The sequence below is a fragment of the Drosophila sechellia genome, chromosome 3R (assembly GCF_004382195.2).
Source record: "Drosophila sechellia strain sech25 chromosome 3R, ASM438219v1, whole genome shotgun sequence".
NCBI classification, from domain to species: domain Eukaryota; kingdom Metazoa; phylum Arthropoda; class Insecta; order Diptera; family Drosophilidae; genus Drosophila; species Drosophila sechellia.
Genome location: NC_045952.1, coordinates 19433837 through 19448555, shown reverse-complemented (window position 1 = coordinate 19448555; position 14719 = coordinate 19433837). Strand labels below are relative to the sequence as shown.

General features: G+C 46.2%; 5 protein-coding genes across 6 annotated transcripts; 3 read left to right on the top strand and 2 right to left on the bottom strand.

Annotated features, from left to right (window-relative positions):
- Positions 1-327: 327 nt before the first annotated feature.
- LOC6607179 (beta carbonic anhydrase 1) lies at positions 328-2205 on the top strand. The gene is made up of 4 exons (XM_002031929.2): positions 328-586; positions 1361-1445; positions 1513-1700; positions 1772-2205. Exons 1-4 carry the CDS (start codon positions 494-496, stop codon positions 2171-2173), a joined length of 768 nt encoding a protein of 255 aa, XP_002031965.1. The 5' UTR covers positions 328-493; the 3' UTR covers positions 2174-2205.
- A 51-nt stretch (positions 2206-2256) lies between these two features.
- LOC6607178 (ras-related GTP-binding protein A) lies at positions 2257-3854 on the bottom strand. The gene is made up of 4 exons (XM_002031928.2): positions 3748-3854; positions 3590-3689; positions 3148-3532; positions 2257-3086 (listed from the first exon to the last, which is right to left on the bottom strand). The coding sequence occupies exons 1-4, from the start codon at positions 3757-3759 to the stop codon at positions 2648-2650; spliced, it is 936 nt and encodes a 311-aa protein (XP_002031964.1). The 5' UTR covers positions 3760-3854; the 3' UTR covers positions 2257-2647.
- Positions 3855-4454: 600 nt separating this feature from the next.
- On the top strand, positions 4455-10165 carry LOC6607177 (nuclear factor related to kappa-B-binding protein). Its single transcript, XM_002031927.2, has 4 exons — positions 4455-5836; positions 6016-8497; positions 8568-9328; positions 9393-10165. Exons 1-4 carry the CDS (start codon positions 4631-4633, stop codon positions 9918-9920), a joined length of 4977 nt encoding a protein of 1658 aa, XP_002031963.1. The 5' UTR covers positions 4455-4630; the 3' UTR covers positions 9921-10165.
- An 8-nt stretch (positions 10166-10173) lies between these two features.
- LOC6607176 (zinc finger protein 226) lies at positions 10174-12469 on the bottom strand. 2 transcript variants are annotated; one of them, XM_002031926.2, is made up of 4 exons: positions 12186-12469; positions 11296-12136; positions 11186-11233; positions 10174-11127 (listed from the first exon to the last, which is right to left on the bottom strand). In XM_002031926.2, exons 1-4 carry the CDS (start codon positions 12372-12374, stop codon positions 10439-10441), a joined length of 1767 nt encoding a protein of 588 aa, XP_002031962.1. In that variant the 5' UTR covers positions 12375-12469; the 3' UTR covers positions 10174-10438. The 2 variants fall into 2 exon arrangements, with proteins under 2 accessions (XP_002031962.1, XP_032576418.1); XM_032720527.1 differs by having other exon boundaries at positions 11296-12127.
- A 289-nt stretch (positions 12470-12758) lies between these two features.
- LOC6607175 (WD repeat domain phosphoinositide-interacting protein 3) lies at positions 12759-14704 on the top strand. Its single transcript, XM_002031925.2, has 4 exons — positions 12759-12957; positions 13043-13129; positions 13206-13967; positions 14034-14704. The coding sequence occupies exons 1-4, from the start codon at positions 12891-12893 to the stop codon at positions 14138-14140; spliced, it is 1023 nt and encodes a 340-aa protein (XP_002031961.1). The 5' UTR covers positions 12759-12890; the 3' UTR covers positions 14141-14704.
- Positions 14705-14719: the final 15 nt, after the last annotated feature.

Sequence of the window (14719 nt, the reverse complement as noted above, 5' to 3'; positions counted from 1 at the left end):
TAAAATTGTTGCTTAGTTATTATTAAAGAATGCAATCATTTATCATTATTATAGATACAAATTTAATATGAGAACATTTTATCTATACTTGTACATAGTTATCATAAGTTTTCTAAACTCGAAGCATATCTAATTAACTTAAAAATGCTTGCCTTGGCCAAATATTTTTTTATTTATAAATGGAAATAATTAGCACCTTGAAACTATCCCCAATACTGCTCTCTTACTTTTTTCCCTTAATGTCTCTCCAAGAGAGTGGGGAGCACGCTCCCCCAGAGAGACGACAACAGCTGCTCGCTAAATACATCGCGTGTTTTGGAAGCAACAATTCCGCTTCAAATGCTCCATTGCCGTCAACAGAGCTCCAACGTATTTTTTGTTAGGCGCGAGTGCGTCATTATTATACACAAATCAAGGAAAATCAATTGCGGTGCCAAAGTGCGTGCAATTAAAGTGTCAAATTAAGTTTAAGAAGCCCCAAAACCAGCACAAAATGGAGCGTATTTTGAGAGGAATCATGCGGTACAGAAATACGACAAGGGAGCAAATGGTCAAGGAGTTCCAGAAAGTCCGCGACAATCCAGAAGTGAGCAATACTTGAGTTTATAGGTCAAGATTACGGAATACAACTATTTCACATTCACAAATAAAAAGAATTTGGAGCATGAGTTTGCCTTGTGGGGAACGACGAATTGCCCGTGTTTTATATCATTATCACATTTTTTCGACCCGTCTGTCGCAAACTTGGCGCTCTCCCCCATTTCGCTCTTTATCTCGGCTCTCTTTTGAGTTTTATTTGGTAAACAAATAACAATGGCAAACCGGTTGACCACCAAATTATCCCCATTCACCCCCTTTTATTTGCTTAATATTAAATTATATTTTCATATACTTAGCTGATTGCCTTCGGTTTACTTAAATGTCGTGTACCTTTGCTAATTATCAAGTTAGTTTAGTTCTAATTGGAAATATTTAAAAACAAACGAAAGGAAATATTACAGATATAAAAAAAAAATAAAATAATATATATTCTTAAAATATATTATATATATATTATATAAAAAAAAGAAGAGAAATTCTTTTAATTTAACAATTTATATAAGAAATTAATTAAGGATTTATTTTCCAGTGAGATGCATATAGTTCTACAACAATTTCTATAGAAAACATGGGCAGAGGCTTCCTCCAAGATATGTTCGTCCATCAATAGTTTCAATATTTTTGAATTTCCCTGTTGTACAGCCTTGAACCCATTGACGCATTGGCCATTTGCCAAGTATGTCATAACTTGGGGTGGCTATATTCGGTGGCCGATAGCTAGGTATTCTAACATTTAATATTGATAAACTTTATCATTTAGCCCAAGGCCGTCTTCTTCACCTGCATGGACAGTAGAATGATTCCCACCCGGTACACCGACACTCACGTGGGCGATATGTTTGTGGGTGAGTAAATCCAGTCGAGTTGATGATAGTCTTTGAGTTAACATTCTTGCCTATTCCCACGGATAAGTGCGAAATGCTGGCAATCTGATTCCACATGCCCAGCACTTCCAGGACGAGTACTTCAGCTGCGAACCGGCAGCTCTGGAGCTCGGATGCGTGGTGAACGACATTAGACACATAATAGTTTGCGGACACAGCGACTGCAAGGCCATGAACCTGTTGTACCAACTAAGAGATCCTGATTTCGCCTCTAAGGTACTTGGGAAAGTCAATGGTTTTTTGGGTCCAGATAAGCAACAATCGACTAAATCACCTTTCTCCATCAGCTTAACCGACGCCTCTCACCCTTGAGATCTTGGCTGTGCACCCATGCCAACACCAGCTTGGAGAGGTTTCAGGAATGGCGCGACGCTGGCATGAAGGATCCACTGATCTTCTCTTCGGAGACTCCGCTCCGCCGCTTTGTGGCCTACATCGATGAGGAGCAGAAGTTTGCCTTGGAGGACAAACTATCCCAGATCAACACACTGCAACAAATGTCCAACATTGCCTCGTACGGCTTCCTCAAGGCTCGCCTAGAGTCCCACGATCTTCACATTCATGCTCTTTGGTTCGATATCTACACCGGTGACATCTATTACTTCAGCCGCGGAGCCAAACGTTTTCTGCCCGTTGATGAGGACACTGTGGATCGATTGTCCGAGGAGGTCAGAAGATTCTATTCGTAGGCGTAACAGGCCAACAGGACCAACTGGATTATCTGTGATATGTAGGCCTTATACCGCGATCGGCATTTACAATTTACCAATACTTAGGATTGTTTTGTGTATTTATAAGTGTGTAATTGTTTTTGTATATAAACTTAAGGCCTACAAAGGTTTCAACTTACAAATCTACGAAAAATCAACGAAGGAGATGGCTATCCATCGCTCACTCACTACGACCTCCACAACTCAAGAAAGCTATTATGTATGTGAGATGCACACTGCCATATTTACAATTACACCATTAACTATTATGGCAGTCATGAAGGAAGTGAGCAATAAAAAACATATATGCGTATTTATAGTTACGGGAAGCTGTAAGACTTTGGGGCGGCACCTTGGGCGCTTCGATGTTTGCACAACAACAGACGGTATTCATGTCTTTTTGAACGGAGAACGGCAAATGGATTATGGAAAACAGCGATCCTCGTTTGACTATCAATGGTAATTGTGGCCATGATGATTAATGGCACTGTTGCTTGGATTTTCCAGCTCCTCAAAGTACTTCCGAGCGTTCCGTATGTTGACTAGCGTAGCCTCCGAGGGCAGCGTGGGATCCGACATGACCACCATCACGTAGGTGTTGCTGGTGAAGGTGTCAATGAAAGCGGCAAATGCGCTATTACGCACCTCCATCGATTGGAACTTGGCACCCAACTTGGAGCAGCTTAGCTTGAACTGCTTGATGATGTTGGACACCTTTTCAAAGCGGTGCGAGTCACGGTTCTTCTTGCTCTGGCAATGGGAGATCACCAAAAAGGTGGCCTTTTCGAACAACAGCACCTCGTCCGCCTCAATGACATTGCCGAAATGTGTCACTGAGTTCTCCAGGGCGGCAACATTCGGTATCAGCATCGTGACAATGGAAGACCAGGCTCTGAAAGCAGTTAGAAGTTGAATTTTAAATAAATTCGGCTGAAAACTTGGTGTTTACTAACTTGTATAGTGTTTCATCCCAAATGCTGGTACGGAAACAGGTGACATTCCCGGGCTTTGACAATTTGATGAGATCTTCCATGCGCTCAGTAAACACACTCTCGCGCAGGCCTTCCGGTACCAGGTCCATTTTGTGCACCAGACAGAAGATCTTGGCATCAGGCGAATTCTGCAGCAGTGCCTCCAGGCAGCTCTGGTAGTAATGGATGTCGCGCTCTATCTCCTGGCTCTCCACATCAAACACATAGATCAGCACCTCCACATTGCGAAAGATGTTGTCTCGCTGCTGGGCAAAGTACTGCTTCATGAAGCCCTCCTGACCGCCACAGTCCCAGAGATTGAGCACCAGGTTGCCCAGAAACCGCACATGGGAGTGCTCCACATCGACTAAGGGTGCATGGTGGAATCAGTTCCTGCCCTTTCCGACTATATAGTATTACTCACTTGTTGCTCCGAGGCGTGTCGTATCACGGGCGATATAGTTAGCAAAGATAATGGAGCGCATGCTGGTCTTTCCGGAACCGCTCTTCCCCATCAGCAACACCTGGTAATACAAATATATTGTACTTCGAATGCTTAAGCGGTACAAACAAAAACCACACCTTTTTCTTCATTGTGCCGCTGGTTTTTTAGATCTTCACGAAAATAATCAACAATAAAAACAAATAATAGGCTGGGCCAGTGATGCTACACCTTCGATTACACCATCAAAAGTAACGCGAAGTTTGATGAATTGTTATCGAATTGGTTCGTACCGTCTGATAAAATATAAATAACAAATAAATGTTTTTTAAAGCATAGCACTTCAATTTTGCATTCTTTAAAATATTTGTGCATAAATTAAACATAAAGTGCAATTAAGGGTGAAGGGTTATAATAAGGTTATAAGGTTAAAATAATAAATAAACATAAAAAACGGTTAACTACATAAAGGATTGAGTAAAGAATGTAAAAATTTTTATGTTGTCAATACGTTAAGTTATTTTCAGTTCTTTAATACGGTTATATTACGGTTATTCTTTGAAATGAATGCCGATAATCTGCAGTCACCAAGAACGCGAACAACTCAAGGCCTCTTCATTGTCTCATCTCTAGCGGAAGACTTTATTTTGTCATTTTATTGACATTTAACTGTACCCTTCAATTGAAGCATAATTATTCAAGGAACCTAACCCCGAAAACTCTACGCAAGTACGAGAAATAACCCCCAAAATGAAGACGAGCGCTTTTTTCAAACCGCAAAATTGGAACAACCACCGCCGCCACAGCGTACCATCTCTAGCGTGTACGCGTTTCGCGATGAATGGTGAGAAATCGCAGAGAAAACATGCTTAACAATAAAAAAAGAAGAAAACCAGCAGCTAACGCTGGCTGATTGATATAACGAGGAAGGACAGCGGCGTAAGAGACAAAAATTATAAGTTAGTGTAGAGAAAAAATCGCTCTTCGCGAAGAAAAATCTGGTGACAAATCGTTGGCGATTCGATGAGCAACATAAATGTAAACACAGTGCCCAGGCCGAGTCCAAATGCCAATGGGAATCCAAATGCGAATCCAAATCGCAGTGTGGCCTCCGAGGAGGAGGAGGGCGATGGCCGGATGAGCGACAGCGGGAGCAACTCGGCCAGCAGCCAGCAGAGTCGGACGTCGAGCAGCAGCTCCTCGGACTCGTCGAGCGGTTCACTGGAGGATGATCCGGATGGCGAGGACGAGGATATGTCCGCCCAGGACGCGGGCAGCGCCTCGGAAACGGAAGACGACACCACCACCTGCCAGTCGGATGAACTGGAGCTGGCGCAGCTGACTGGACGGGATATCTTTCGGTTGCCGCGGGGCTTGTGCGAAAATGCATCTATTTTTCATGAATTCTTCTCTCTTGAGACCTGGCAACAGCTGCCCCATCACCTCCAGGCCCGACTACAGCCGATGCTTCCGGACTTCTCCCGTTTGGTATCCGGACAGGCACAGGCCGGTGCGGAACAGCAACGTACACTGGTGCAGCTATTTAATGGTGGCCTTCAGCGCTTCGGCCAATCACCACTGCTTCAGCTACAACGTCAACTTGAGGAAGGAAACCTGCGTCCCGATGTTCTTCAGCTGCGGAGGAGCATACAGCATTCGGGCAGAAGGGAATTTCGTTTCCAGCAGGCTGAGCGCCTAAGTCTGCTAGCCAAGGAGCTCTTTCTGTCTAGGGAACAGCTTCTCCAGCATGCCTACACCTCTGCTCCACCTTCTGATGGTGCATTGGGTAAAAATTTGCCAAGGCCACGTTCCCGAAAGAGAAAGCCGCCCACACTGTCGATGGAGAATAAATTTTGTTCACAGCGCGCCAAGAAACGCTATGCCCAGGAGCTTCTGGAAATAATAGGCGAGCTAGAAGCAAAACCCGATGACATCAGTGCCGAGGAGGAGGAAGAGGACGAGGAATGCCGACAGCTCATGGACCGCTTGGCCAAAGGCCCACAAGAATTCAAATTGGAGGAGCCCAAGGCTCCGGAGCCGGCAGGTCCTGGCAGGCCCTCGAATGCGGCAGACAAGAAATGCATTTACAACACCTTCTTCAAGCGCCGACCTGGTGTAGACGATGACCTTGTGCTGCGTTCCATGCAGGCGGAAAAAATTCCCAAGCTTAACGACAAGAACTTCCGGAAGTATCTAAGAGACTACAAGCGCCGGAAATTGGAACAACCGGTAAGTCATTGGCCTGTTGTGTTAATACAGTTGCGATCTACATATGTCCACAATATGCTAATTGGTACCAGTTATTGTGCACGTTTGTTTTATTAATTAAAACGTAGAACATTTATGTGTTTAAATTTGCCGACAATTTGCCACAAGAGTTTCTAATTGAGAAACAATTAAAATTCTAGGAAAGTCCCGAGTTCGATACATCGGAGGTACGGCTGCGCGACATATGCACTCGAGCACAGTTCGTCGGAAGCTTTAAGCCAGGTCGGAAACCGAAAGCGCTCATGGCACGCCTCAATCCCGATCCACCGGCTCTGGTGCCGATTGGAGTAACGCCCACGAAGAACGAGTTTGTAGATGAGGAGCCCATGCTGCTGGACGAACCGCAGCAACTATACGGCCGCCGAGCACCGGAAGACCACCCGGAAGAGGACCTGCCGCACAAGGAACCCCCGCCTATGCCAAAGAAAGTAATGCCCGCTCCAGTTGTTCTTCCACAACCCGTGCCCAAGTTGGAACCTTTGAATGGACCCATAACAAATCCCAAGGCGAGTCCCACGACACCCAATCAATCGAACAACCTCATTACTGTTCCTGCAACTGCTGGACATATCACTGGCAGTCCCACACGGGAAGTGCAGATTCGTCCGCCAGCCTCACCACGACCCGCCTGCTTCTTCTCTCTGCTGAGGGATCTATTTGTATCCACACCGCAGCACAGGCTAACATACGGTGAACTGCAAATTTTGTTGTCCAGCTGGCGGGAAATCAACTCAGATGCCTCAATACCTATCGGGGAATGGCCACGATTCCGGCCGGATTGGTCTAAGCTGTTGCAATCGGCAATCAACTTCTTATCGGGTGATTTTGCTTCCGTTCCTGCCGATTATGTTCCCTATATTGAACACAAAACTCAGTTGGGAATCTATCAGTGGATAGGAGCCGGTCGGGACTCGGATGCTAGACTCCTCAGCCTGTGTCAGTTTTGGTTGCGAATGCAAAGGGAGAAACAGTCTCAACTCAGCCCGGTTTTGATTTCCGGTGTTCAGCTGAACTCATTGGTCGATGCTTCACCTACACCACCTCCAAGATGTCCCACCACCTGGACTGTGCGATCGGCAACTCAAGCGGAGATGCTTGAATTCCAGCGTCAGGAGAGAATACGCTTTGAGTATCCGCATCGGCCGTTTACCTATCGTCTCAATGGGTATGAGAGTGTGGTAGGTCCAGTCAAAGGAATCTATACCCAAAGTCTGCCACTGAACAAAGCAAGGGGTCACGCAGTTATGGTTGATGACCGACCTCCATTTGTAACTATCCTGACTCTAGTTCGAGATGCTACCGCACGGCTTCCCAATGGAGAGGGAACACGCTCTGAGATCTCGGAACTGCTTAAGTGCTCCCAGTACATCAGTCAACAAGCTGCGGATAATGTGTTACAGACCATCGTCAGTGGAGCCTTGGATCGAATGCACGGTGGTCCGGATCCTTGCGTGAAGTACGATGCCAGGCGCAAGATCTGGATTTATTTGCATCGAAATCGCAGCGAGGCGGAATTCGAGAAAATGCATCGGCATAACCAGTCCTTGGTAAAACAGAAACAGCAGCAAAGGAAGCAGCTGACCAGACCTAAGATACCAGATGACGGCTCTGGGTTAGCTGCGGATCACCAGCAGGAGCAAGTACCCGCCTTGGTTCCAGCAGTTGTCTCACCGGTTCCAGTTTCAGTACAACAACCAGTTGTTGCTTCTCTGCAGATGAAGAAACCACTCGCCGTTAAGTGTCCGCCAGTTCCGCCCTTAAAATATCATGTACCACCAGGCACGCCAGTTGGAGGAACGATTGTATCGGCCTCATCCAATATAAATGCAAATCAAATCCCCATCCAGCAGATACAGAAATCTCTGCTTAAGCCTGTGGGAGTGCCCAATTCCGCCCTATCGCCCGTTCAACGGCAATTGGCAACTGGTAAATCTGGCACCTTTGCGATCTCTAAGATCAGTCCCACGCGAAATACCACGCCCATATTGGTTTCCACTCCCAGTGGCTTGCAAACAGTGCATGTTGCAACCACTCCAAATCAAGCAGGAGGTTCCGCTTCCCCGACGGTTGCCAAGAAGCTGACCATCAAGAAGCCTGTTCCTAATAACAAAATAGGAAACTTTATCATACCCATGGATCAACAGCAAAGCGGCCAGCAGCCGACGCTACAGGGACAGCATGTGAAGGTGCAACCGATTGCTGGAAAACCCAAGTCACTCACTATCACCCCGCGTCCCCAGATGCCGAAGAACATTATTCGTCTGTTGCCCGCTGGAGGAGCCACCGTGACCGGGAACTCAGTGATAGGTGGTACCAAGCCAAACTCTGTTCAGATTCTTGGTCCCCGCGTAGTTCCGCAAATCCAGACAGTGCGTCCGGCTCAGCAGAAGATAGGAGCTGTTTCCATTGTGGCAAACAAACCAGTTACAAGTGTGGCCGCTACAGAAACCGCAAGTCCGGTGACAATGAGCACTATCAGTTCCCCTGTTACTGGGGGCGGAACGATAGTAAAAATGTCGCCTCAAGCATTTGCCAATCTTCAGCAGCAGCAGCAACAGCTTAAACAGAAGGTTAACAATGCCAGTCCTGCCCTGAACTCACCGCAGCAAAGGATTATTGTTGGTGAGTACGGCTGTTTGTGTATTTAAATTTTGTACTACCGGTTGTAATCTATAATCCCATTTTTTTAAAGGCAATACGGCAATTTCCTCGAACAAGAAAATCGTATTCCAGTCCCTGGCAAAAGCAGCACCCAAAATACTCAGCACATCGCCAAGTGGTTCGGTAACCAAAGCAACGACAAATTTGTCACCGCAGCAGCAGAGAATTGTGCTGCAGAACTTTAAGCAACCGGTAATGGCTAGTAATCAATCCGGTACCTTAACGGCAGTGGGAGGAAATGCAACCCGCGTTATTCGAGCTACTCCAGCCACATCTGTAGGAACTGGAGGAATAGTGGGAGCGGGAAGCCCCCAAACAACTGGGCAAATCATTACCCTGGATAGTTTGCTACAAAAGCAACCTGCTGGAGGGAAACTGCTCACAACCGCTGGCAACAACGTCTTCCAGTTGGCCACTTCCTCGGCGGGAAATGTAATTACTCTTAGTCCCAACCAGCCGAACAAGCAGTTACCTACAATGACACGAATTGTGAGTGCCACCAGTACTACTCCGGCAACTGGAAACGCGTCGACTGTGGTGCCCAAAATTATTGGAAAAACTACTGTGCTTCCGGGAAAACCACTACTACTGAACGCCAAGACATTAAAACAGCTTGGCAGCAGTAGTGTGGCCACTACCCAGACCACCACAACGACGACAACAGCAGTTGCATCAGCGGCAGTGGGAGGAACAGGTGGAACTGTGGTTGCGGGAACGGGAGTGACTAACGCTGCCGGGCGAACAACTCAGAATATTGTGATTGGTGGTCAGACGGTGAAGCTGCAGGGAGCGGTAAGTGATTTGGGGAGATCATAGGCGAATAGTATTATTTATAAATTCAATGTTAAATTTGCAGATTTCCGCTCGAGGTGCCGGCGCACCCGTTCAGACTGTCATTATGGGCAACCAACTGTTGCGATTAGCCAGTAGCACCAGCAATAGTGGAACTACTTCCACTAGCGGCATAACGACGTCACCCAAAACGCTGCTAATAGGACCGGGAGGCACTCAAACGTTGCGCTTGGCCAAGAACGTACTGGTGGCCAACAAGCAAATCACTAGTACAGCAAACAGCAGCGTTGTTAACAGCTCCACGACAGCATCTCCAGCTGCGACAGCGACGGCAACGCCTAGCAACAATCTCGTTTTCGCCGTGCAAGGCAACGGCGGACAGCTCTTCTTCTCACCGGGACTGCAGGGCATGAACCTGAAGCCACTGTCCAGCTTAAAAGTGATACCCATGGCTGCAGCATCGGCAAGTGGGGCAGCGGTAGGAGGCAAAATCTCTGTGACCACGGCTGTCGGCGAAACAGGAGCAAAAACGCTGACTACAAAACTAATACCGGCTACGGTTCTCAAGACGGCCACAGGGAGTGGCAACTAGGAGGCTCAGGAGCGGAGAGGCTTGTTAACCACGTTGAATATCCTTACCGGTTACACTTTCTTCGATTTTGTTTAAACAACACTTGTAATTTATCTATGTAAGCAGAAAGATCGCAAATATTGCTTTGTACTAAGTAAATCTAATGGACAACGATAAGATGTCCCATCCAGCAACCAATTTTATGGAACAGTTTATAAAATAATATATATATAGAGAGACCCAATAAAACTCAGATGAAACCAGAAGGGCCATGTTTGCTTGCAATACAAAAACCAATGTGCTTTGCATTTTTCCAACGCTGGATGGATGAAATGTCAGCAAAATGGTTTCTATTTTATTAAACATTTAAATACGAAAGTAAGTATTTCGCCAACCAAATATATATAAAGAAAATTAAATTAACAAATTTCAACGTTTGCATTTGGCAGGCCAGTGGAAAATGATAGGGTGCACAATACTCTTACATTTGTAGTAAAATGAAATTCATATGGAATAATGGCTATACGCTAGAAACAATACTAACCCTTATGCTGCTTAAGATGTCTGTTAAGCTTAATTTTCAAGTCAAAGGATCTGCCGCAAATGTAGCACGAGATGTACGCTTTTTCTGGCACCTGTTCGACAGGAGGGCTGTCATTAGAGGTCGCTGCAGTCCTGCTCTCCTGCTGGGCAGGGCTATCTAAATGGGCAGAGCTGTCTTCTTGGACGACGCTTTCTTCGGACTCGATGGTTGGCTTCTTGGTTATCTTTGCAATGGGCGAGGTAGGCATTTCCTGCGTGGTCTTTCTCACTAATGACTTGTTGTCTGAAGAGCGACGCCTCTTTCTTGTCTGTGTGTGAGTGGCCAGCACATGAGCCTGCAGCTGCTGGGCCTTCTCAAATGTGTCGCTGCAATATGAGCACTCAATGACACTTTCAGTTGGCTCGGATGACGGTGAAGCAGCTGTAACAGGAACTTCTCCGTCTGCAGGTGGGCCCATTGGACATTGAATGTCCGTATGATTGGAAGTCTCTATTGAAGGAACACTGGAGTCTTCGGTAACATTAGAATCTTCAGGAACAGTGGATTCCCCAGGAATATTTGAGCCCTCAAAAGCAGTGGTGACTTTGGTGACACTGCTTTGCAGTGAAGATAACTGTTGAGACTGAAGGTTAACTGGAAGCTGCTCCAATTTTTTCAGTTGCTGGGCAAGTTCGGCTTCACCCTCTACGCATAAAATGTAAAGTTATAAACAAATAACATTTTTGTAATTCTTCCTACTGACCTTCTAAGTGCTTTTTCAAATGTGCTTGTAGACTGGCGTTTTTTACAGCTGCAAAGGTAAATGGGATTAATCCAATAAATTAGTTTTATGAGTGAGGATATTGTACTCACTTTTTCCACAGTATGTGCACTTTGTGCGTACGTGCACTGCCTGCTTGTGCTCCTTGAGAGTCTCCTTGGAGTTGCAAATGAACCCGCAAACGGGACACTTAATGTGCCGCTGTAACTTGTGATACTTGATGTGAAACTTGATGCGCGATTCTTGAGCATTTGTGAACTTTTTGCCGCAAATATGGCATTCCCAGTCCTTAAGGAGATGGGTGCGGCGCATGTGCTCCATATGCGCATCCTGGTCGGGTGATTCGTAAAAGCAAAGCTTACAACACACAACCGGCGAGTAAATCGGCGGCGGAAGCGGGGCTATCGCATCGTTGTCGTCATCGTATGTAAATCTGACTATCTCCTCCTCCTCCTCCTCCTCTTCTTCTTCGGAGCCATCGTCGGCCGTCCCGGAGCGATCCGCAATAGACGGCCCTAACATGCCAGACGTTAACGCATCGTTGCCTATCATGGCGAATCCGGAGTCGACAGGCGACGCAAAATCTTTGGGTTCGGGTGGATCAAACTTGTCATTATTTTGTACTGGCACTCGGGCCATGTGTTCCTCCTTAATGGGCACATGCGGTATGTCGAAGGCGGCACACACGCGTCTACTACCATCCTCGTCGCTGTTATCCTCCTCGTCGGTATCCAGATATATAAATCCGCAGAACTTCTCTTCCTCCGGTTCGATTTCCCGTTTAATAACGATGCCATTATGTTCGCGGTGGTACTCGAGCTCGCTGAACTGCTCCTGTGTTTCCACACAGCTGCGCTTGAATTTAATCAGCCGGTGAAACTCGGCAATGCAAGCGATGCACATGTACTGCGGTCGTCCGTCCTCCTTCGCAACCTTTGGGAGATAAGTTAGGCACACATAGAACGATTCCATGACTACCAACCTTTATGTTCCAATCATTCATTTGCTCGAGGATCTCCGCCATATCTGCGACGGCGGCGTCATCCGAACCGAAAATGGGCTTCACAATCGCCTGGTCCATGTCCATTCCCATGGTAAAGTAAATTCCGCAAGTCCGGCAGGGTTCGATGGAGTCCTCATTGAAGCCATTCAGATCCGCACTGAACTCCATGGTGCGCTCGCATATATACAATTTTCACAGGAATCCGTTCCACAAAGCGACCATTTTCCTTTTTGTTATTCTGTTGAATTGGAGGTGGAGCATCTTGGGCAGTGTTGCAAAATCATACCAGTCGGTCGATAGTGAAGGATTGTGGGTGGTAGCGATGCTGGCAGTAGATAATTAGCTAGATACTACCGATAATAGCTAGATCTTTAACTTTAAAATAACTTAACCAAAACAGCATTGTAGATCATTTAGAATTGTTCTTTGTGTCACGTAACTACTTAAAAACTCATAGCAAGAAGTTCTTAAGCCTAAAAATATCCCGACATAGCGGATCGTCTTTCCTAATCGAAAGATATCGATTCACCGCCCGGCCACTTTTCGACGATACTCAACACTGTGTCATTGTTTTTATACGAAAAAACACAATCATCCGCCGTCCGAGCAATTGTTTTCCTGCCTGCCCAGCAACTGTATCGGAAATCACCAGAGCCCGGGCTTCCAGCATCCCCGGAGAGTGCAATGAACCTCACAGAGCAAAACCCATATGGAAACGGACTGCTCTACGCAGCCTTTAATCAAGACCAGGGTACGTACATACGTGCGGATGTGTGTTATTTACATATACACGATACACCTTATCCGTATAATATAACTGCCCTATTGCGTTGCAGGATGCTTTGCGTGCGCGACGGACACGGGATTCCGGGTCTACAACTGTGATCCGCTGAAGGAGAAGGAGCGCCAATACTTTCCAGAGGGTATGACTGTCAAAGAGAGAGTGTGGGAGACTCCCACGGCCTAAAACCAATTCCATTGTCTACAATTCCGTTTCAGGTGGTCTCAGCCATGTGGAGATGCTGTTTCGTTGCAATTACTTAGCCCTGGTTGGAGGCGGCATCCGGCCGCTGTACCCGCCCAATAAGGTGATCGTGTGGGATGACCTGAAGAAGTCCCCGGCCATATCGCTGGACTTCAATCAGCCCGTGCGGGCGGTACGACTGCGTCGGGATCGCATAGTGGTCGTGTTGGAGGGCGTCATTAAGGTGTTCACCTTCACTCAGCAACCACAGCAGCTGCACGTGTTTGAGACCAGCTCAAACCCCAACGGGCTGTGTGTGCTGTGCCCGCACAGCAATAAGAGCCTTCTCGCATTCCCCGGCCGTCGAACTGGCCACGTTCAAATTGTTGATCTGGCCAACACAGAGCGGGCGCCGCTTGAGGTCATCGCCCACGAGGCTGGTATCAGCTGCATTGCCCTTAATCTGCAAGGAACGCGACTGGCCACCGCCGGGGAAAAAGGCACCCTCATCCGTATCTTCGATACGGAAAGTGGCAAGAAGGTATCGGAGCTGAGGCGCGGAAGCAACCACGCCAACATCTTCTGCATCAACTTTAACCACCAGTCCACGATGGTGGTCGTCGCCTCCGACCATGGCACTATACACGTCTTCAACCTGGAGGACAACAAGCCCCGTGAATCCTCGCTGCCCATAATACCCAAGTATTTCTCGAGCCAGTGGAGTTTTGTCAAGTTTTCGATACCCCAGGGACCTCGATGTGTATGTGCCTTTGGCGCCGATCCTAATTCGGTTGTGGGTAAGTTGGAACTGGAGTGGATCCTTCCCTGAGATTTCTGTAATCGATATTTGTTCTCTTACACAGCCATTTGTGCAGACGGCCACTATTATAAATTCCTATTTAACAACAAGGGCGAGTGCAGTCGAGACATCTGCACACAATTCCTTGAGCTGCAAGACGATGAGACCTAGAAACAAGTCCGACTGTTGCGAACGCCTTTGATGCATCTATACAATTATATATCTCCATGGAAATGTGTTATACAATATTACTTATAAGCATGCTTTAAAATACGTTAAAAGTCGAGTTCACATAAATGTAGTTATACCTTGAGACAAGATTGTGGATATTTTATATTTTATTTGAAACATAAACCGATAATCCAACATGCTCATTTAATTTTACTTTTGCCTTCATTTGATGCATTGTTACGCCATCTGTAATTTGAAAAGCTGAACAAGGTTTTTGTTTTATTACCTTATTCCACATTGAGAAAATAAGGTTTACTTGTTAATTTTTAATGAACTTGAACTATCGGTTTTGTTGGCACTACATTTTTCATAAGTTTAAGCGACATTACTCATTTTCATTACCATTTCCGTCAGTAATGATACATAGTTCTTTCTGATAAGTAAGCCTTTAGAAGAAATGCTATCTTTGTTGTCCACGAACTTTTAAAGGTTTTTAGATAGAGGTTGGTAGTGAATCATTACAAAGATACAGCTTGAACCTAAAAATAAAATAGGCGAAACCCATTTCGAATTAAAAAT